This window comes from Sceloporus occidentalis, unplaced genomic scaffold (genome assembly GCF_023333645.1).
Source record: "Sceloporus occidentalis isolate IW3139 unplaced genomic scaffold, rSceOcc1.0.p SCAF_242, whole genome shotgun sequence".
Taxonomy (NCBI): Eukaryota; Metazoa; Chordata; class Lepidosauria; order Squamata; family Phrynosomatidae; genus Sceloporus; species Sceloporus occidentalis.
This window is the reverse complement of record NW_028317222.1, coordinates 399,901-424,433: the sequence shown is the minus strand read 5'-3', so window position 1 is coordinate 424,433 and position 24,533 is coordinate 399,901. Positions and strand designations below refer to the sequence as shown.

Sequence of the window (24,533 nt, the reverse complement as noted above, 5' to 3'; positions counted from 1 at the left end):
TACCCTGACCTAGAACCTTGGCTCATAGCCCCGTCTTTACATTGTATCCTACCCTGACCTAGAACCTTTTCTCATATACCTGTATTTATATTCCATTCTGCTCTAACCTAGAACCTTTGCTGAGACTCTTCTTTAAATTCCATCCTACCCTGACCTAGAACCTTTGCTGATACCCCTGCTGTTATCCTGACCCAAACCCTTTCAGTTCTGCCCTCCAATCCCGGCCTCAGAAGCCCTTGGTTGCTAACATTCACTGCCCCCCCCCCCCCGCGTAATAGGTAGGGGCAGCTGTGTCCGTGTGCTTCACAGGAGGGGTAGGAACCTTCCCCTCCGCCCCGAGAACCCCGCGCTGTTTTGCATCATCGCAGAACTCGCCCGGTTGCCACAATTTCCTGATTTTAGAAAAGGGGAAGCGTCCGGGAGAGCAGGGGCCGTCGGAACGCGCGGGACTCCGGGGGATGGCGCTCGCCCTGTGTGCGCTGGGCTTCCTTCTGTGGGCCCCCACATCCCAAGGTAAGGGCGCCTTCACCGGGGGCCACACCTGGGAGGGCGCCAACAGCAGGACTTGTTCTCCGGTTCCGGGGATGTTACGGAATCTTGGCGATCACATGATCCGGATCCCGCTGTGGGGGCCACGTGTCTGACGGACAAAAGTGTTCCCTGCTTATCCATTATTAGGGGGTCCCTGGTTTTGGGGGGTTGGCCCCTTACTGAAGCTTCTTTTATACTAGTTAGAGCCCCGCAGGCTGTATCCAGCCCATCCCCCAGGGGCCACAAACACTCTGCTGATACCAGTTTGTGCCCCGCAGGCTGTATCCAACCCGTCCCCCAGGGGCCACAAACACTCGGCTGACCCCCGCTGATACCAGTTTGTGCCCCGCAGGCTGTATCCAACCCATCCCCCAGGGGCCACAAACACTCGGCTGACCCCCGCTGATACCAGTTTGTGCCCCGCAGGCTGTATCCAACCCGTCCCCCAGGGGCCACAAACACTCGGCTGACCCCCGCTGATACCAGTTTGTGCCCCACAGGCTGTATCCAGTCCGTCACGCAGGGGCCGCCCGTCTCCGTGGCGCTCACTGGTGAAGTTGCCTCCATTACATGTACTATAACCGTCTCCCCCGTTACTGACGCAAAGTCTGTGAGCGTGTGCGTGCTGCGGGAGAACACGCCAGTGACATGCCAGCAAGTCACGCCCACTGCGCCGGCAGACAACATTATCAAGAAGAGGCTGATGTTTCAAGTGGACGGGCGGACCGACAAATACCTCTGCAACGCGTCATGTGACAGCAAATGGGTGACAGGGGAAGGAACCTACATACATGTGAGAGGTAAGTGTCACCCCGCAGTGGGAGGGGCAGACTCCCAGCTCCCTGTGTCACCCCCAGGGGGAGGGGCAGGTTCCTGTGTGATCCGACAGGGGGAGGGACGGACTCCCAGCTCCCCATGTCACCCCGCAGTGGGAGGGGCAGACTCCTGTGTCACCCTGAAGGGGGAGGGGCAGACTCCCAGCTCCCCATGTCACCCCGCAGTGGGAGGGGCAGGCTCCTGTGTGACGCCGCGGGGGAGGGGCAGGCTCACGGCTGTCATTATTTTTCAGACTCCGGATACGCTGACCCCAGTACAGACTCCACCAGTCTCCTCTGCGGCCTCATCGTTCTGCTCGTGCTCCTGCTGCTCCTGTCCGGGGCCGGGACGCTGCTCCTGCTGCACCCGTTCATCTGGAAAAAACAGGTGACCCCGGGGCCCCCCTCCACACATAGGGTTAAAGGGCATGTACCAGCCGCTCGTCACCCGATGCCTGCCGCTATAAGGTGGCTCTGTTACCCCCAAACTCCCACCCCCGCCTTCTCTGCCTCCGCAGTATGGATTTTGGGCAAGATCTACAGGCCCATAATTGCCAGGACAGCCAGGACTTTGTGACTGTTGGCAGCTATGAGAAGAATAAAGCCCCCGTATGGTGAAGCCCTACTGCCCTTAAACTATAGGGGTAACGTATAAGCGAAAGATCCTTACTGCCCCCATCGTTACATCGGAATGGTGTAACAGGTAACGCCCCGGGCATATTCGGGGGGGGTACTGAGCACCCATCGCTCTTCTCACCGAGCCGTGTGCCAAATCCGCGGGGCGAGGAGCCGACGGAGCTCGCGGTCTCACCATGTGCTTCTCTGTCTACCGCAGGGGGGACTGAGGGTCTTCAAATCAGCCGGTAAACCCCCCAAAGCCCAGGGCGACCCCGGCGGCCAGGAGAAGACCGGCTCTCTGTATGCTGTGAGTCCAGGGCACCATGCATCATACACACACACACCACACTCAACCATGCACACACACACACCACACTCAGCCATGCACACACACACACACCACACTCAGCCATGCACACACACCACACTCGGCCACACACCATACTTGGACACAGACACACTACACTCGGACACGCACACACACACGCCATACTCTGCCACGCGCACACACCATACTCGGACACACACACCACACTCGGCCACGCGCACACCAGGCGTATCATACATGTGACGGATCGTCCTGTGCCCCAGACTGGACACATCCGCCCGTCAGCTCCTTCCCTCTCCCAGTAAGCGGACGCGCTGCGGCTGTCCGAAGAAAGCAGTCACAGACCAGCACTTCCCTCAATCATGAGACAGAACTTCATGCTTCGAGGTTAAAACCGAACTCTCTTTATTACAAACACACAGAACTTATATACAATCTCCATTCACTGTGCACCGAACCCAACCCCCAATCACATCAGCCACATCCCCTCACAAATCCCATCACTCACATCCCCTCACAAATCCCATCAGCCACATCCCCTCACAAATCCCATCAGCCACATCCCCTCACAAATCCCATCACTCACATCCCATCACAAATCCCATCACTCACATCCCATCAGCCACATCCCCTCACAAATCCCATCAGCCACATCCCCTCACAAATCCCATCAGCCACATCCCATCACAAATCCCATCACTCACATCCCCTCACAAATCCCATCGGCCACATCCCCTCACAAATCCCATCACTCACATCCCATCACAAATCCCATCACTCACATCCCCTCACAAATCCCATCACTCACATCCCATCACAAATCCCATCGGCCACATCCCCTCACAAATCCCATCAGCCACATCCCCTCACAAATCCCATCACTCACATCCCCTCACAAATCCCATCAGTATACAGGGGATGTATCAGGTGAGGGGATTAAGGGATACAATGGGTTCCCCCACCTGTGTTATCCCCCCTGTAGTGCGGGGGCCGGCTGATTAAGAGCCCCAGCCAGATTATAGGATCGTCTCTTTGAAGGCCGGAGCTGCAGCCACATTCAGACCGGGTACAAATAAATATAATAATAATAATAATAATAAATATAATAATAATAATAATAATAAATATAATAATAATAATAACAGTGAAGATCAGACAGGGTTCTTCACAGTACATCTCACTGAACCTCCATCTCCCTCAGTCTCTGCAGCCGCAGCTGGACGACGTGTACCACGTGCTGGATGACGAGACGCCCCCCTCCAGAGCCAAGGACAAGGTGAGACCCCAATTACTACCCCCTCAACCCAGGAGACCCCGGAGACAGACCCATACCCCCCCCCCCGCTGTATAGTGATACAGAGTATCTAGCCCCATACCTGGGTATAACGATCACTGATACCCCACGACTCACTTCTCCTCCTACCCTGCTGCTTACAGAAACACCAGGTGCAAATCCACGAGACCCAGAATCAGAGCCCAGCGAAAAGACCGAAGCCAGCGGTAAGCAGAGCACAGCGCCGTATAACGATACCGAGTATCTATACCCAACCCCCGCGCCATAAAATAATACAGAGTATCTATACCCCCCGCGCTGTATAATAATACCGAGTATCTATACCCCCCACGCTGTATAATAATACCGAGTATCTATAGCCCCCGCGCTGTATAATAATACCGAGTATCTATACCCCCCGCGCTGTATAATAATACAGAGTATCTATACCCCCCGCGCTGTATAATAATACAGAGTATCTATACCCCCCCGTGCTGTATAATAATACCGAGTATCTATACCCCCCCGCGCTGTATAATAATACCGAGTATCTATACCCCCCACGCTGTATAATACCGAGTATCTATACCCCCGCGCTGTATAATAATACCGAGTATCTATACCCCCGCGCTGTATAATAATACAGAGTATCTATACCCCTCGCGCTGTATAATAATACCAAGTATCTATACCCCCGCGCTGTATAATAATACCGAGTATCTATACCCCCCGCGCTGTATAATAATACCGAGTATCTATACCCCCCGCGCTGTATAATAATACCGAGTATCTATACCCCTGCGCTGTATAATAATACCGAGTATCTATACCCAACCCCCTGCGCTGTATAATAATACCAAGTATCTATACCCCCGCGCTGTATAATAATACCGAGTATCTATACCCCCCGCGCTGTATAATAATACCGAGTATCTATACCCCCCGCGCTGTATAATGAATCGGGACATGCTGGGGGAGGGTCTTTAGATGAAGGAGGAATAATGCTCGGTGGGTGTAGAGATGGATAGGGTGATAATGATAAGAGATGGAATGATGGTGGGGAGGAATATGGTGGTTGGGGGATATGAATTATAATGTGGGTGGGTGTTATGATGGTCAAGGGCAGCTCTACACTTCCACACACACACATTCTTGTGACGGGACCGACCTGTACCCCGACTGGGTACTCCCGCCAAATGTTGCTTCCTCCTGACAGGACACCAACAAGTAACCCCTTCAGCGCCGGGCAGAACCAGCGTTGTAGATAGAAGGGGGGACGTAGCTGCATTGGCACTGTGGCTATCCGAAGCTTAGCTACACAGTGTGGCTACAGCCCACCCCAAACAGGACTCATTTATTAAAACCAAATACAGAGCTATATATACACAAGTAAGAAAAGGGGCAAGACAAATATCACATGATCCAATTACCATGTCAGGAAGGAATTAGATCAAATCCTGCAACACAATATCCGGGGGAAGGACAGGATGACACGAGACATAAATAATGACATTAACTGGGGACGTAGACGTGGAATGACGATAGACATATAATTGGCTTGAGACAGACAATGGCCAGGACACAGGGATAACAGGAGCTCACAGGATTAACAGCTACCTGTTATGTAGTTGATAATTAGGTATGCAGCAGTGACACCAAGACAAGGGCTAACTCACACAATAACAGGGGAAACACTTCACACCTATACAATTAACAATGCTAAGACAATCAGCCTTCTTCATACCACAGGATGTCCAGCTGACGTTACAGTTCTGAGACTCTGAGTGCTAAAACATGGGGAACATCAGCAGAAACTGAACCCCTGTATCCACACACAGAAGTCTCTACAAGGCCTGGGCCCATAGTCGATAGGGAGGAGGCCGGCTCTCAGGCCTCTCCAGGGACCCCAGTGATGGAGGGTTCTGTCACACTATACCCCCCACGCTCTCCCCCATTCCTCTAACATTAAACTGCAGCCGCCGCGGTCTCCCCCATTCCTCTAACATTAAACTGCAGCCGCCACGCTCTCCCCCATTCTTCTAACATTAAACTGCAGCCGCCGCGCTCTCCCCCATTCTCCTAACATTAAACTGCAGCCGCCGCGCTCTCCCCCATTCCTCTAACATTAAACTGCAGCCGCCGCGCTCTCCCCCATTCCTCTAACATTAAACTGCAGCCGCCGCGCTCTCCCCCATTCTTCTCACATTCTAGCAGAGAGACCGACCTTGGCATTAAAAACTTCTGTATTATCACAAAAAAATATTTAAAAGTACGAGTCCTGAAACTCACCCCTGAATATACCCCAATAACCCCAACCTTCTGCCCCCTGCCACTTAATGTGACAGATAGACCCTGCCTACATCCCCCCCCAGGGGTATCCGATTACGGATCCTCCCGTTGCTATAGTAACGTTCTATTATTTGCAGGCAGCGAATACAGCCGACGACTTGTACGAGAATCTGTCTCTTGGCCAGTGAGGATTCGCAGGATACGTCCCGCTCCATCCCCGCGCATGTTCTCCACCCCAGGACACTCCATCGCCGCGCATGTTCTCCACCCGGGACACGAAGGCTTTATGTGTTATTTCCAAATAAACTATTACAAATAAATTGTCAAAAAATATATATTTCCTGTATGATTTTTTATTGCAATCGCTACAACTTCCGCTATGCTGCTTAGTGATGTAATTATAGATTATACAGGGTCCCGGTCACTGATTTATCTATACATTATACAGGGGGCCAGTCACTGATTTATCTATACATTATACAGGGGGCCGGTCACTGATTTATCTATACATTATACAGGGGGCCGGTCACTGATTTATCTATACATTATACAGGGGGCCGGTCACTGATTTATCTATACATTATACAGGGGCCGGTCACTGATTTATCTATACATTATACAGAGGCAGGTCACTGATTTATCTATACGTAATACAGGGGCCGGCTTGCTGATTTATCTATACATTATACAGGGGCCGGTCACTGATTTATCTATACATTTTACAGGGGCCGGTCACTGATTTATCTATACATCATATAGGGGCTGGTCACTGATTTATCTATACATTATACAGGGGGCCGGTCACTGATTTATCTATACATTATACAGGGGGCGGTCACTGATTTATCTATACATTATACAGGGGCCGGCTCGCTGATTTATCTATACATTATACAGGGGGCAGGTCACTGATCTATCTATACATTATACAGGGACGGTCACTGATTTATCTATATATTATACAGGGGCCAGGTCACTGATTTATCTATACATTATACAGGGGGCCGGTCACTGATTTATCTATACATTATACAGGGGGCCGGTCACTGATTTATCTATACATTATACAGGGGCCGGTCACTGATTTATCTATACATTATACGGGGGTGGGGAATTTGCCACCTTGGAAGTATGGGGGGGTTGATCATTATAAATATGCAGCATGAATGAGGGGAGAACGTGAGGGCAAAAAGAGGGGACATACTAAAACGAATGACAAAATGGAATGCCCATAGACTATAATGGGGAGGAATGCCCATAGACTATAATGGGGAGGAATGCCCATAGACTATAATGGGGAGGAATGCCCATAGACTATAATGGGGAGGAATGCCCATAGACTATAATGGGGAGGAATGCCCATAGACTATAATGGAAGGGAAAAGAATAATTGATTTTGAAATAAAAAAAATAAAAACCTTTGGCACACATACTCCCTTAGGACACACATGTGATCTAAAACTCAGATTACGTTGGATTATAGCTGTTTTCTATGGAATGACAGGTGAATGACAGTATTGATGGAATGCCCATAGGATATAATGGGAGAAAAATCAAACCTGTTTTTCAGACAAAACCCTCTGAAAAATCTTATAGATCTTTGGCACATATACTCTCCTAGTACAGATACATGATCTAAAACTCACATTAAGTGGGATTATAGCTGTTTTCTATGGAATGACAGGTGAATGACAGTATTGATGGAATGCCCATAGGATATAATGGGAGAAAAATCAAACCTGTTTTTCAGACGAAACCCTCTGAAATATCATATAGATCTTTTGCACATATACTCCCCTAGTACAGAGACAGGATCTAAAACTCATATTATGTGGGATTATAGCTGTTTTCTATGGAATGACAGGTGAATGACAGTTTTGAGGGAATGCCCATAGGATATAATGGGAGAAAAATGAAACTTGTTTTATTAGAGAAAACCCTGTGACATATCATATAGATCTTTGTCATGTATACTCCCCTAGTACAGTTATAGGTTCCAAACCTCATATTAAGTGGAATTATAGCTGTGTTCTATGGAATGACAGGTGAATGACAGTATTGATGGAATGCCCATAGGATATAATGGGAGAAAAATCAAACCTGTTTTTCAGACAAAACCCTCTGAAATATCATATAGATCTTTGGCACATATACTCCCCTAGTACAGAGACAGGATCTAAAACTCATATTTTGTGGGATTATAGCTGTTTTCTATGGAATGACAGGTGAATGACAGTTTTGAGGGAATGCCCATAGGATATAATGGGAGAAAAAAAAATCTTGTTTTTTTTAGAGAAAACCATTTGACATATCATATAGATCTTTGGCACACATACTCCCCTAGTACAGGTATAGGTTCTAAACCTCATATTAAGTGGAATTATAGCTGTGCTCTATGGAATGAAAGGTGAATGACAGTATTGATGCAATGCCCATAGGACATAATGGGAGAAAAATGTAACTTGTTTTTTAGAGAAAACCCTCTGACATATCATATAGATCTTTGTCATGTATACTTCCCTAGTACAGTTATAGGTACCAAACCTCATATTAAGTGGAATTATAGCTGTATTCTATGGAATGACAGTATTGATGGAATGCCCATAGGATATAATGGGAGAAAAATCAAACCTGTTTTTCAGAAAAAACCCTCTGAAATATCATATAGATTTTTGGCACATATACTCTCCTAGTACAGATACATGATCTAAAACTCATATTAAGTGGGATTATAGCTGTTTTCTATGGAATGACAGGTGAATGACAGTATTGATGGAATGCCCATAAAATATAATGGGAGAAAAATCAAACCTGTTTTTCAGACAAAACCCTCTGAAATATCATAGATCTTTTGCACATATACTCCCCTAGTACAGAGACAGGATCTAAAACTCATATTATGTGGGATTATAGCTGTTTTCTATGGAATGACAGGTGAATGACAGTATTGATGGAATGCCCATAGGATATATTGGGAGAAAAATCTAACCTTTTTTTCAGACAAAACCCTCTGGAAAATCATATAGATATTTGGCACATATACTCCCCTAGTACAGATACATGATCTAAAACTCATATTATGTGGGATTATATCTGTTTTCTATGGAATGACAGGTGAATGACAGTTTTGAGGGAATGCCCATAGGATATAATGGGAGAAAAATGAAACTTGTTTTTTAGAGAAAACCCTCTGACATATCATATAGATCTTTGTCATGTATACTCCCCTAGTACAGTTATAGGTTCCAAACCTCATATTAAGTGGAATTATAGCTGTGTTCTATGGAATGACAGGTGAATGGCAGTATTGATGGAATGCCCATAGGATATAATGGGAGAAAAATCAAACCTGTTTTTCAGACAAAACCCTCTGAAATATCATATAGATCTTTGGTACATATACTCCCCTAGTACAGACACATGATCTAAAACTCATATTAAGTGGGATTATAGCTGTTTTCTATGGAATGACAGGTGAATGACAGTATTGATGGAATGCCCATAGGATATAATGGGAGAAAAATGTAACTTGTTTTTTTAGAGAAAACCCTCTGATATATCATATAGATCTTTGTCATGTATACTCCCCTAGTACAGTTATAGGTTCTAAACCTCATATTAAGTGGAATTATAGCTGTATTCTATGGAATGACAGGTGAATGACAGTATTGATGGAATGCCCATAGGATATAATGGGAGAAAAATCAAACCTGTTTTTTAGACAAAACCCTCTGAAATATCATATAGATCTTTGGCACATATACTCCCCTAGTACAGAGACAGGATCTAACACTCATATTATGCGGGATTATAGCTGTTTTCTATGGAATGACAGGTGAATGACAGTTTTGAGGGAATGCCCATAGGATATAATGGGAGAAAAAATAATATTCTTTTTTTAGAGAAAACCCTCTGACATATCATATAGATCTTTGTCATGTATACTCCCCTAGTACAGTTATAGGTTCTAAACCTCATATTAAGTGGAATTATAGCTGTTTTCTATGGAATGACAGGTGAATGACAGTATTGATGGAATGCCCATAGGATATAATGGGAGAAAAATGTAACTTGTTTTTTAGAGAAAACCCTCTGACATATCATATAGATCTTTGTCATGTATACTCCCCTAGTACAGAGACAGGATCTAAAACTCATATTATGTGGGATTATAGCTGTTTTCTATGGAATGACAGGTGAATGACAGTTTTGAGGGAATACCCATAGGATATAATGGGAGAAAAATCAAACCTGTTTTTCAGACAAAACCCTCTGACATATCATATAGATCTTTGGCACACATACTCCCCTAGTACAGGAATAGGTTCTAAACCTCATATTAAGTGGAATTATAGCTGTTTTCTATGGAATGACAGGTGAATGACAGTATTGATGGAATGCCCATAGGATATAATGGGAGAAAAATCAAACCTGTTTTTCAGAAAAAACCCTCTGAAATATCATATAGATCTTTGGCACATATACTCCCCTAGTACAGAGACAGGATCTAAAACTCATATTATGTGGGATTATAGCTGTTTTCTATGGAATGACAGGTGAATGACAGTATTGATGGAATGCCCATAGGATATAATGGGAGAAAAAATAAACTTGTTTATTAGAGAAAACCCTCTGACATATCATATCGATCTTTGGCACATATACTCCCCTAGTATAGAGACAGGATCTAAAACTTATATTATGTGGGATTATAGCTGTTTTCTATGGAATGACAGGTGAATGACAGTTTTGAGGGAATGCCCATAGGATATAATGGGAGAAAAAATAAACTTGTTTATTAGAGAAAACCCTCTGACATATCATATAGATCTTTGGCACACATACTCCCCTAGTACAGGTATAGGTTCTAAACCTCATATTAAGTGGAATTATAGCTGGTTTCTATGGAATGACAGGTGAATGACAGTATTGATGGAATGCCCATAGGATATAATGGGAGAAAAATCAAACCTCTTTTTCAGAAAAAACCCTCTGAAATATCATATAGATCTTTGGCACATATACTCCCCTAGTACAGAGACAGGATCTAAAACTCATATTATGGGGGATTATAGCTGTTTTCTATGGAATGACAGGTGAATGACAGTTTTGAGGGAATGCCCATAGAATATAATGGGAGAAAAATCAAACCTGTTTTTCAGACAAAACCCTCTGAAATATCATATGGATCTTTGTCATTTTGAACACTGGTGACACTTGTAATATGTTGGTCACCAGAATGAGGAATCTGCACTCACACCAAAGGGACTCTGGTGCTTAACTGTGCCAGGAAGGGGCCAGCTCCCCAGTAGATCAAAATAAATAAAGGCTCCAGGCACTCAAGGGTTCCAGCTCAGGCAGATTTATTAAAGGAAGACAGCAACAACGTTTCAACCTCACAATGAGGTCTTTATCAAGTTGATAAAACTGTTATTTTGTTGAATTGAGTCCTCACACAAGTATGCCATCCACTCTTCTCTGATAAAACATACGTTTGCCAGTTGGTAACAAGCAGCTGCAATAGACAATAATACGTCACAATTTTCTTTTGCTCAAGTATGAGATGGTTTACTTTAGTTAGTGGTGAGAAATGCAGAATTTGCTTTTGCAGCTCAGTTATACTGGCCTTTTTAATACCTTTTTAATACCAGGGAGGTGATAGTCATAGATTCCATGAAGGAAAAAGAAAGAGCAAAAGAAAATAACAGTTTTATCAACTTGATAAAGACCTCATTGTGAGGTTGAAACGTTGTTTCTGTCTCCCTTTAATAAATCTGCCTGAGCTGGAACCCTTGAGTGCCTGGAGCCTTTATTTATTTTGATCTACTGGGGAGCTGGCCCTTCCTGGCACAGTTAAGCACCAGAGTTCCTTTGGTGTGAGTGCAGATTCCTCATTCTGGTGACCAACATATTACAAGAGTCACCAGTGTTCAAAATGACAAAGATCCATATGATATTTCAGAGGGTTTTGTCTGAAAAACAGGTTTGATTTTTCTCCCATTATATTCTATGGGCATTCACTCAATACTGTCATTCACCTGTCATTCCATAGAAAACAGCTATAATCCCCCATAATATGAGTTTTAGATCCTGTCTCTGTACTAGGGGAGTATATGTGCCAAAGATCTATATGATATTTCAGAGGGTTTTTTCTGAAAAACAGGTTTGATTTTTCTCCCATTATATCCTATGGGCATTCCATCAATACTGTCATTCACCTGTCATTCCATAGAAAACAGCTATAATTCCACTTAATATGAGGTTTAGAACCTATACCTGTACTAGGGGAGTATGTGTGCCAAAGATCTATATGATATGTCAGAGGGTTTTCTCTAATAAACAAGTTTATTTTTTCTCCCATTATATCCTATGGGCATTCCCTCAAAACTGTCATTCACCTGTCATTCCATAGAAAACAGCTATAATACCACATAATATGAGTTTTAGATCCTGTCTCTATACTAGGGGAGTATATGTGCCAAAGATCTATATGATATTTCAGAGGGTTTTTTTCTGAAAAACAGGTTTGATTTTTCTCCCATTATATCCTATGGGCATTCCATCAATACTGTCATTCACCTGTCATTCCATAGAAAACAGCTATAATTCCACTTAATATGAGGTTTGGAACCTATTCCTGTACTAGGGGAGTATGTGTGCCAAAGATCTCTATGATATGTCAGAGGGTTTTTGTCTGAAAAACAGGTTTGATTTTTCTCCCATTATATCCTATGGGTATTCCCTCAAAACTGTCATTCACCTGTCATTCCATAGAAAACAGCTATAATCCCACATAATATGAGTTTTAGATCCTGTCTCTGTACTAGGGGAGTATACATGACAAAGATCTATATGATATGTCAGAGGGTTTTGTCTGAAAAACAGGTTTGATTTTTCTCCCATTATATCCTATGGGTATTCCCTCAAAACTGTCATTCACCTGTCATTCCATAGAAAACAGCTATAATCCCCCATAATATGAGTTTTAGATCCTGTCTCTGTACTAGGGGAGTATATGTGCCAAAGATCTATATGATATTTCAGAGGGTTTTTTCTGAAAAACAGGTTTGATTTTTCTCCCATTATATCCTATGGGCATTCCATCAATACTGTCATTCACCTGTCATTCCATAGAAAACAGCTATAATTCCACTTAATATGAGGTTTAGAACCTATACCTGTACTAGGGGAGTATGTGTGCCAAAGATCTATATGATATGTCAGAGGGTTTTCTCTAATAAACAAGTTTATTTTTTCTCCCATTATATCCTATGGGCATTCCCTCAAAACTGTCATTCACCTGTCATTCCATAGAAAACAGCTATAATCCCACATAATATGAGTTTTAGATCCTGTCTCTATACTAGGGGAGTATATGTGCCAAAGATCTATATGATATTTCAGAGGGTTTTTTCTGAAAAACAGGTTTGATTTTTCTCCCATTATATCCTATGGGCATTCCATCAATACTGTCATTCACCTGTCATTCCATAGAAAACAGCTATAATTCCACTTAATATGAGGTTTGGAACCTATTCCTGTACTAGGGGAGTATGTGTGCCAAAGATCTCTATGATATGTCAGAGGGTTTTGTCTGAAAAACAGGTTTGATTTTTCTCCCATTATATCCTATGGGTATTCCCTCAAAACTGTCATTCACCTGTCATTCCATAGAAAACAGCTATAATCCCACATAATATGAGTTTTAGATCCTGTCTCTGTACTAGGGGAGTATACATGACAAAGATCTATATGATATTTCAGAGGGTTTTGTCTGAAAAACAGGTTTGATTTTTCTCCCATTATATCCTATGGGCATTCCATCAATACTGTCATTCACCTGTCATTCCATAGAAAACAGCTATAATTCCACTTAATATGAGGTTTAGAACCTATAACTGTACTAGGGGAGTATGTGTGCCAAACATCTATATGATATGTCATATGGTTTTCTCTAAAAAAACAATATTATTTTTTCTCCCATTATATCCTATGGGCATTCCCTCAAAACTGTCATTCACCTGTCATTCCATAGAAAACAGCTATAATCCCACATAATATGAGTGTTAGATCCTGTCTCTGTACTAGGGGAGTATGTGTGCCAAAGGTCTATATGATATTTCAGAGGGTTTTGTCTGAAAAACAGGTTTGATTTTTCTCCCATTATATCCTATGGGCATTCCATCAATACTGTCATTCACCTGTCATTCCATAGAAAACAGCTATAATCCAACGTAATCTGAGTTTTAGATCACATGTGTGTCCTAGGGGAGTATGTGTGCCAAAGGTCTAAATGCTATTTCTTAAGCTTTTATTTCAAAATCAATTATTCTTTTCCCTTCCATTATAGTCTATGGGCATTCCTCCCCATTATAGTCTATGGGCATTCCTACCCATTATAGTCTATGGGCATTCCTACCCATTATAGTCTATGGGCATCCCTCCCCATTATAGTCTATGGGCATTCCTCCCCATTATAGTCTATGGGCATTCCTCCCCATTATAGTCTATGGGCATTCCTCCCCATTATAGTCTATGGGCATTCCTCCCCATTATAGTCTATGGGCATTCCTCCCCATTATAGTCTATGGGCATTCCTCCCCATTATAGTCTATGGGCATTCCATTTTGTCATTCGTTTTAGTATGTCCCCAAAAAGAGGTTACATGGACACCGTCACGGTGCACAGACCCAGGTTCCGCTCCCGGTTCAGGGGTCAGATCAGAGACCGGAAGTAAACAACAGGAAGCGAAGGGGCGGGGCTACAGAGACAGACTGACTGACAAGACAGAGTGATAGAGAAGAACCGGACGGCCTGGATCTGGATCCAGAATGTGAACAGAGCGGATACACAGGGTGAGACAGCGGGCTATACATTACTTTATACACCCCCTATATACACTGTGCCCACACACCCCTATATACACTGTGCCCACACACCCCTATATACACTGTGCCCACACCCCCCTATATACACTGTGCCCACACCCCCCCTATATACACTGTGCCCACACACCCCCTATATACACTGTGCCCACACACCCCCTATATACACTGTGCCCACCCCCTCTATATACACTGTGCCCACCCCCTCTATATACACTGTGCCCACACCCACCCTATATACACTGTGCCCACCCCCTCTATATACACTGTGCCCACCCCCTATATACACTGTGTCCACACACCCCTATATACACTGTGCCCACACACCCCCTATATACACTGTGCCCACCCCCTCTATATACACTGTGCCCACACCCCCTATATACACTGTGCCCACACACCCCCTATATACACTGTGCCCACCCCTCTATATACACTGTGCCCACCCCCTCTATATACACTGTGCCCACACACACCCTATATACACTGTGCCCACCCCCTCTATATACACTGTGCCCACCCCCTCTATATACACTGTGCCCACCCCCTCTATATACACTGTGCCCACACACCCCCTATATACACTGTGCCCACCCCCTCTATATACACTGTGCCCACACACCCCCTATATACACTGTGCCCACACACCCCCTATATACACTGTGCCCACCCCCTCTATATACACTGTGCCCACCCCCTCTATATACACTGTGCCCACACACCCCCTATATACACTGTGCCCACACACCCCCTCTATATACACTGTGCCCACCCCCTCTATATACACTGTGCCCACCCCCTCTATATACACTGTGCCCACCCCCTATATACACTGTGCCCACACACCCCCTATATACACTGTGCCCACACACCCCCTATATACACTGTGCCCACACACCCCTATATACACTGTGCCCACCCCCTCTATATACACTGTGCCCACCCCCTCTATATACACTGTGCCCACACACCCCCTATATACACTGTGCCCACACACCCCCTATATACACTGTGCCCACACACCCCTATATACACTGTGCCCACACCCCCCTATATACACTGTGCCCACCCCCTGTATATACACTGTGCCCACCCCCTCTATATATATAGTCTGTATACGTATTATGACACGCTTGATGTCCAGCTGGCACCCGTGTCCGTGTTCTGTCTGCGTGACATTGACGTGTTTCTGTGTCCGGCTTTATTCTGCTTTCTTTGCCAGTATTTTGTGTGAGAAACACCTGCGGCTGGGAATAGATTGTAAGCTCTTGTGTGCGCGGCCCTGGAATGTGTGTGAATTTAAAATGTTTTCATTTATGTGGCCCCCGAGTTATGCGGCCCCCGTTAATCTGCGGCCTCTCCTCCCGCTATCTGGGTCCGGCCCTCCCTGATAAGGCTGTTTGTTCCCACACCTTGTACCCCCCCGTCTGTATTGTGAGCTGCGTGGAGTAGACCGGGCCCTCCCGGAGACATCTTTTCTCTGTAAGGTGCTGCTGTGCCTTAGCAGGAGATCGCTTTACGGCTGCCGTAAAACCCCCTCATAATGAATAATTATTGATTGCCTTCCGGGTAAAAGCTTCCGTTCTGTTGAAGGGATTTCCGCTCATGATGGAGACGCAGCCCCCGCCGCACGCCGTGGGGACCCTCATTCTCCTCCTCTGCAGCCTGCCAGCCGCTGACGCCATCATATGGGCGGTAAATATACACATTACAGGGTACTTCCTATACGTTATACAGACAGTGACCCCCCTCTGATGGGGTGAGGGGGCATCTCATACACACAGGGGTACTTCCTATACGTTATACGGGCAGTGACCCCCCTCTGATTGGGTCAGAGGGCATCTCATACACACAGGGGTACTTCCTATACGTTATACGGGCAGTGACCCCCCTCTGATGGGGTGAGGGGGCATCTCATACACACAGGGGTACTTCCTATACGTTATACGGGCAGTGACCCCCCTCTGATGGGGTGAGGGGGCATCTCATACACACAGGGGTACTTCCTATACGTTATACGGGCAGTGACCCCCCTCTGATGGGGTGAGGGGGCATCTCATACACACAGGGGTACTTCCTATACGTTATACGGGCAGTGACCCCCCCTCTGATGGGGTGAGGGGGCATCTCATACACACAGGGGTACTTCCTATACGTTATACGGGCAGTGACCCCCCTCTGATGGGGTGAGGGGGCATCTCATACACACAGGGGTACTTCCTATACGTTATACGGGCAGTGACCCCCCTCTGATGGGGTGAGGGGGCATCTCATACACACAGGGGTACTTCCTATACGTTATACGGGCAGTGACCCCCCCTCTGATGGGGTGAGGGGGCATCTCATACACACAGGGGTACTTCCTATACGTTCTAGGGGCAGAGACCCCCTCGGGTCCGTTATGGGATTGCTTTCTCGTTTCAGTACTCGGATCGGAACAGCACCCCCCCCCAGGTATTCGATGACCTCCCTGCCATGTTTGGGTCTCCGTTACCAATCGATGGACTTCGGGTGAGTCTGGCGCCGTGCTGTCACATAATGGTACCGAGTATCTCTATACCAGGGCTTGACAAATTTGTTGTGAATCTCAGCGCCAGGTAAGAAAGTTAGGAGCCAGGATTTTTTTAAACTAACAGTTGGTCAGGAGGGATCCGATCATCATCAGCCCACTTACTAAAATCACAGCGTTTCACCTGGAAGCACCCTGGACTTTCAGCTCAGTGCTGGGTTTTTTTTGTTTGTTGTTTTTTTATATATATTTATTTATTTTTTAACGCTTTCAATGCTGATGTTCCATTGGCGCACGAATGTGTTATACACAATTGTGGCATTGAAGGGGTTAACGCTGCACTGTCGCTCTCATGGAGCGATCGGGCAGCAGGGGGGTGTTGGGGCTGCCCTCCACACTCATGTGGAGACCGAAGAGCCCTCTCCCCTGTCCCTGAAGCTGCCTCTGGCAGCTGGGACGTAATTACTGGTCTATAGAGCAGCCATTGCAGGGGGGAGTCTCTGATGACTGCTGTAGCTTCCATGCCTACAGGAATCATCAAAGGGCTTGTGGGGGGGCTCGTTTTTGCTGTTGCTGGCCTGTCTGGGCTTCCAGGGAGACCACCAGCAGCAGAGCCCCGTACAAAACGGGAATTAACCCCTAAATGATTGCGCATTGAAGGGGTTAACGCTGCACTGTCGCTCTCATGGAGAGCTGGGGGGTGTTGGGTCAGGTCCCCACACTTGTGTGGGGACCCAATCAACACACAACCCCCTTCCCTGAACCTGCCTGTGGCAGCTGAAAACACGATTGCTGGTTTTTCTGCAATCGCGGTTTCAGCCTACAGGATCACTCCGTGGGAGGGGTCTCAGGCTCGGGGGCGGGGTCAGAGTGGCTGTGCTGTCTGCCCAGACTCCTGGGCAGACAGCAGCAGCACCCCCCGCGATCACAGGCTGACAAACACCTAGGCGGCAGGACAAAATTCTGAGTCGCCATGGCGACCTGGCGCCTGGGATTTGTCGAGCCCTGCTCTATACGGACACTGAACGAGCTGCACTGTATACCGACACTGACTTTTTACCCCTGCAGGGGTACCTGGTTGAGGCTGAGCCGACCAATGCCTGCACCCCCATTCTTCCCCCTCCAGTGATGGACAACAAAACCGTGTTCTTCGCTCTCATCCGGAGGTTTAACTGTAACTTTGATGTCAAGGTAAGTGAGCGTTATCAGTTTCTGCCCGCCCCCTGTGGGGTGACGCAGGCAGCTATGGGTCAGCCCCTCCCCCTGCGGGGTGACATCTCTCTCTCCGTAGGTGTTGCACGCCCAGCAGGCCGGTTTCCGAGCCGCAGTGGTGCACAATGTTAATTCCGAGAAGCTGCTGAACATGGTGTGGAATGACGGTGAGTTTGGTGCCGCTGCGGGGGGATTTTTCCGTCTCTTACCCCTTTCCGTGCTCTCCTCGTGTGCCTGCGCCCCCGTGTCTGTCTGCCCGTCCCGCGCCCCCCGTGTCTGTCTGCCCGTCCCGTCCCGTGCCCCCCCACGTCTGTCTGTGCGTCCGCAGCCCTCCTCCCTTGTTACTCTCTTATTCCGTTCTCTGTGTCTCTCCTCCTCTCCATCTTTTATCGCAGACAATATCCGGAAGGAAGTCACCATCCCGTCCGTGTTCATCGGCGAGTCGTCTGGGAAAGCTCTGCAGAGCCATTTCTCCTACTATGACAAGTAAGAAGGGGCGATGGGGGGTGAGGAGGGGCAGATACTCAGCCGTGGGGGGCGTCCCCGATCCCGGCTCATTCACCCGTATTCAGCATTACGTTTTCATGTCTTTATTACTATAAATCGCCCTGAGATATCTGTGATAATAGCGTTACGGAGGGGCCTGCGCGGCTGGAAACGATCTCTAGCGCTAGAGGCTCCTGTGCCGCCCGCTTAAACAACACGGGGAGAGAAGAGGAAGCAGCTTCCAAATTCCTGGTCGGGCTGACAGAGGGAGAGAACAGGAAGCGCCTTCCAACTTCCTGCTCGGGCTGACGGAAGAGAACAGGAAGCGCCTTCCAACTTCCTGCTCGGGCTGACAGAAGAGAACAGGAAGCGGCTTACAACTTCCTGCTCAGGGTGACGGGAGAGGACAGGAAGCGGCTTCCAACTTCCTGCTAGGGCTGACGGAGGGAGAGAACAGGAAGCGGCTTCCAACTTCCTGCTCGGGCTGACGGGAGAGAACAGGAAGCGGCTTCCAACTTCCTGCTCGGGGGGATTCTGATACACTCGCTGCGCTGAGGGATGATGGGAATTGGAGGGGAATTTGTGTGAAAGCGGCTGTTTTTGGTGTCTCCGCAGCGCCGTTCTCTACCTGGTTCCGGAATACTACTTCCCGCTCGGATACTATCTCATTCCGTTCATCGTGGTCGTGGCCGTCGTCATCATCATCATGTGCATAGTGATGGTAAGTGGGCGCTGAGGGCCCGTGGCCCTTGGCTCCTGGTAGTGGATGCCCGCTTCACTTTCTCATTTTATCTTTAAAGGGCCGCTTGGCTTAGATTATTGGGAGTTGTTAAGCCGTTTGCCGCGTAGATTCATCGTCTCTGTTTTAGTTTCTCAGCTTCTAAATTCCCCGTGCTATTCAGCTCCGTAAAGGGCCACAGAGGCCCCCGGGGGCCCGATCCTCTCCTGCTGGGGGTAGAATAACGCGATCATGCCCTGAGACGTTGTATATATACGTTTCTATACATTGTGCGCTGTTGATAAGCGTGTCTGCGTGTCTGTATATGTATGTAGGTTGTATGTATATATAGCGGGGCGTCCGGCCGCGGCTTTAATAATTCATGCTGATTGGTCGGTGCTCTGTGTACAGGGGGGTTTGGGGGTATGCTGGCCCCGCCTGCCGCTGGCACTCTGTATTTACTTCTATATATATACATATACATACATGCGCACACGTGTATATAGAGACACCGCATGAGACGCGCATCTCTGGGATTAGAAGGATCCAAATATTTTGTCGTAGAACGGGAAACGCGTGATATACGTTCCTCCCCGGCTCTGCTTATATTCCACTTTAACCCCTTCACGCCCAGGTATATAAATAGTCTACCATCTCCACACACGCACACATTCTAACATTATATACCGGTATATACGTATATACACAGACACTCTAACACATTATATATATATATATATAATATACAGTATCTCCCAAAAGTGACCCCCCCTACATTTCTGTAAATATGTTATTATATCTCATGTGATAACGCTGAAGAAATGATCTCTGCTACAATGTAACGCAGCGAGTGCACAGCCTGTATAACAGAGTAACTTTACTGCCCCTCAATATACCCCAACACACAGCCATTAACCCCTCAATATACCCCAACACACAGCCATTAACCCCTCAATATACCCCAACACACAGCCATTACCCCCTCAATATACCCCAACACACAGCCATTACCCCCTCAATATACCCCAACACACAGCCATTAACCCCTCAATATACCCCAACACACAGCCATTAACCCCTCAAATATAACTCAACACACAGCCATTAACCCCTCAATATAACCCAACACACAGCCATTAACCCCTCAATATACCCCAACACACAGCCATTAACCCCTCAATATACCCCAACACACAGCCATTAACCCCTCAATATACCCCAACACACAGCCATTACCCCCTCAATATACCCCAACACACAGCCATTACCCCCTCAATATACCCCAACACACAGCCATTAACCCCTCAATATACCCCAACACACAGCCATTAACCCCTCAAATATAACTCAACACACAGCCATTAACCCCTCAATATAACCCAACACACAGCCATTAACCCCTCAATATACCCCAACACACAGCCATTAACCCCTCAATATACCCCAACACACAGCCATTAACCCCTCAATATACCCCAACACACAGCCATTACCCCCTCAATATACCCCAACACACAGCCATTACCCCCTCAATATACCCCAACACACAGCCATTAACCCCTCAATATACCCCAACACACAGCCATTAACCCCTCAAATATAACTCAACACACAGCCATTAACCCCTCAAATATAACTCAACACACAGCCATTAACCCCTCAATATACCCCAACACACAGCCATTAACCCCTCAATATACCCCAACACACAGCCATTACCCCTCAATATACCCCAACACACAGCCATTAACCCCTCAATATAACCCAACACACAGCCATTAACCCCTCAATATACCCCAACACACAGCCATTAACCCCTCAATATACCCCAACACACAGCCATTAACCCCTCAATATACCCCAACACACAGCCATTAGCCCCTCAAATATAACCCAACACACAGCCATTACCCCTCAATATACCCCAACACACAGCCATTAACCCCTCAAATATACCCCAACACACAGCCATTAACCCCTCAAATATAACCCAACACACAGCCATTAACCCCTCAAATATACCCCAACACACAGCCATTAACCCCTCAATATAACCCAACACAGCCATTACCCCTCAAATATAACCCAACACACAGCCATTAACCCCTCAATATACCCCAACACACAGCCATTAACCCCTCAATATACCCCAACACACAGCCATTAACCCCTCAATATACCCCAACACACAGCCATTAGCCCCTCAAATATAACCCAACACACAGCTATTAACCCCTCAAATATAACCCAACACACAGCCATTAACCCCTCAATATACCCCAACACACAGCCATTAACCCCTCAAATATAACCCAACACACAACCATTAACCCCTCAAATATAACTCAACACACAGCCATTAATGTCTAATACCTCGGCAACAAAAGTGAGTACACCCCTAAGTGGAAATGTCCAAATTGGACCCAAAGTGTCAATATTTTGTGTGGCCCCATTATTTTCCAGCACTGCCTTAACCTCTTGGGCATGGAGTTCACCAGAGCTTCACAGGTTGCCGCCGGAGTCCTCTTCCACTCCTCCATGACGACATCACGGAGGCCTTGCACTCCCCACCTTCCGGTTGAGGAAGCCCCACAGATGCTCAATAGGGTTTAGGTCTGGAGACATGCTTGGCCAGTCCATCACCTTTACCCTCAGCTTCTTTAGCGAGGCAGTGGTGGTCTTGGAGGTGTGTTTGGGGTCGTTATGTTGGAATACTGCCCTGCGGCCCGGTCCCCGAAGGGAGGGGCTCACGTTCTGCTTCAGTATGTCACGGTACATGTTGGTATTCATGGTTCCCTCAATAAACCGTAGCCCCCCCAGTGCCGGCAACACTCATGCAGGCCCAGACCATGACATTCCCACCACCATGCCTGACTGTAGGTAAGACACGCTTGTCTTTGCACTCCTCACCTGGTTGCCACCGCACAAGCTTGACGCCATCTGAACCAAATAATTTTATCCCGGTCTCATCGAACCGCAGGTCGTGGTTCCAGTAAGATAACCTCTGGATGTGACGCTGAGCGCGTGCACTCAACTTCTTTGGTGGACCATAGCTAAGCAGGGGGTCCCGGGCCGGGCCTGATACACTCGTACCAGGAATACCTCCCAGGCGCCAACAAGTGATTTCTAGTTGCCATGGCGACCTGGCGTCCAGGATAGGTTTTATATATATATATATATATATATATATATATATATATATATATATATATATATAATAATTTAGTGTGCATAAAATATGGTTAAGAAGATTTAAAAAAAATATTGTGTAGAATTTAAAACCTTTTATTTTTTACACATTTTCTCTTGTTTTCTTAAAACGGGATCTTCTCTTTCCTACTTGTGCCCCCAACAAAAATTAAATACCCCCAGATTATAAAAATAACAAACAAAGCAGATGGACGAGACTCGATTTCTGTAAAACAGAGCTGAAGGAGTTAAAAGAATTGGGGAGTTTATTGAAGCCGTTTCAGGACTCTGCCCAGCGCGGTGTCCTCGTGATAAAGGGGTTAGGGGGCCGCCGCCGGTAAGTCCCGGTGTGTGCGGGGGGGGTGATCCATGCCTGTGCCGTGTATCCCGCTTTTGTCCGTTAACCCTCGCCTGGCCGAACGTTGTCTGACGGGGGCCGCGTGTTGTCTGACGGGGGCCGCGTATCTCTGTCCCGCCAGGTGGCGCGCTGCATGCAGCACCGGAAGCGGATGCGGCGGAATCGCTTATCCAAAGAGCAGCTGAAGAAGATCCCTGTCCACAAGTTTAAGAAAGGTGAGGAGCGAGGGGCGGGGTGAGGAGCGAGAGGCGGGGTGAGGAGCGAGGGGAGGGGTGAGGAACCGGGTGCAGTTACTGCTCCTCACCACCAGGTGTCACATGACCTGTGTGCACACCAAATGGGGGGAAAAATTCTGCTTAACACGCAACACGTGTGGGATGGCGCACATATACACACATGTTCACATATATATATAATGAGTGGTCGGAGCCGTATGCCTAACCCATGCGTGTTTAACTTCTCTCTACCGCTTCTGCTGGGAGGCTCTTCCACCTACCTACCGCCCCCTATTATCGATTGTTTTATGATAGGAGATTTTGACCCGCAGAGGTTCCGCCCAATCTGTTACATTCTGGAATCTGAATTCAAATAATAACCCTTTGGTGGCCAGACTAGTGCAGACTTCGGGATGTGTAAGCGTCAGAATGAATATATTGTGAATAAATGTTAACGGCGAGCGGCCGGAGCCTAACGAGTCCTCGCTTTCTCTTAGGGGACGATTATGATGTCTGCGCCATCTGCCTGGAGGAATACGAGGAAGGGGACAAGCTGAGGGTGCTGCCTTGCTCACATGGTAAGTTACCCAGGCCCTGCGCTGTGTCACCCCGCAGGGGGAGGGGCAGCCACCTGACCCCCTGTGTCACCCCGCAGGGGGAGGAGCGGTCACCCAGCCCATTGTGTCACCCTGCAGGCGGGAGGAGGGGTCACCCGGCTCTCTGTGTCACCCCGCAGGGGGAGGGGCAGTCACCCAGTGTCACCCCGCAGACTGTTCTGCCCGTATCGCCCGTTCCCCCCCGGTGACCCCGTGTCCCTCTCTCGGCAGCGTACCACTGCAGCTGCGTCGATCCCTGGTTGACGAAGACCAAGAAGAGCTGCCCCGTCTGCAAGCACCGCGTGCTGCGCTCACCGGACGACTCCGACTCGGAGAGCGGCGAAGGCGATGGCGGCGAAGGCGAGCACCGAGAGGAGAGCAGCGACAACGAGAACACCCCCCTCCTCCGACCCTCGCCCACTTTCGGCAGCATGGACGAGTCGCCCCCCCTCCGCCAGGATGAAGAGACGGGTGTCCCCCCGTCGGTTGCCGTGTGAGCGCCGCCGCCTCC

At 47.3% G+C, this 24,533-nt stretch overlaps 1 protein-coding gene across 1 annotated transcript; it reads left to right on the top strand.

The window, feature by feature from the left end:
- Positions 1–458: 458 nt before the first annotated feature.
- On the top strand, positions 459–24,519 carry LOC149276307 (uncharacterized). The gene is made up of 15 exons (XM_089503710.1): positions 459–513; positions 1,032–1,331; positions 1,601–1,734; positions 2,182–2,271; positions 3,494–3,568; positions 3,730–3,792; positions 16,333–16,434; positions 17,116–17,250; positions 18,317–18,439; positions 18,540–18,627; positions 18,856–18,946; positions 19,562–19,667; positions 23,333–23,426; positions 23,924–24,004; positions 24,254–24,519. The coding sequence occupies exons 1-15, from the start codon at positions 459–461 to the stop codon at positions 24,517–24,519; spliced, it is 1,803 nt and encodes a 600-aa protein (XP_089359836.1).
- Positions 24,520–24,533: the final 14 nt, after the last annotated feature.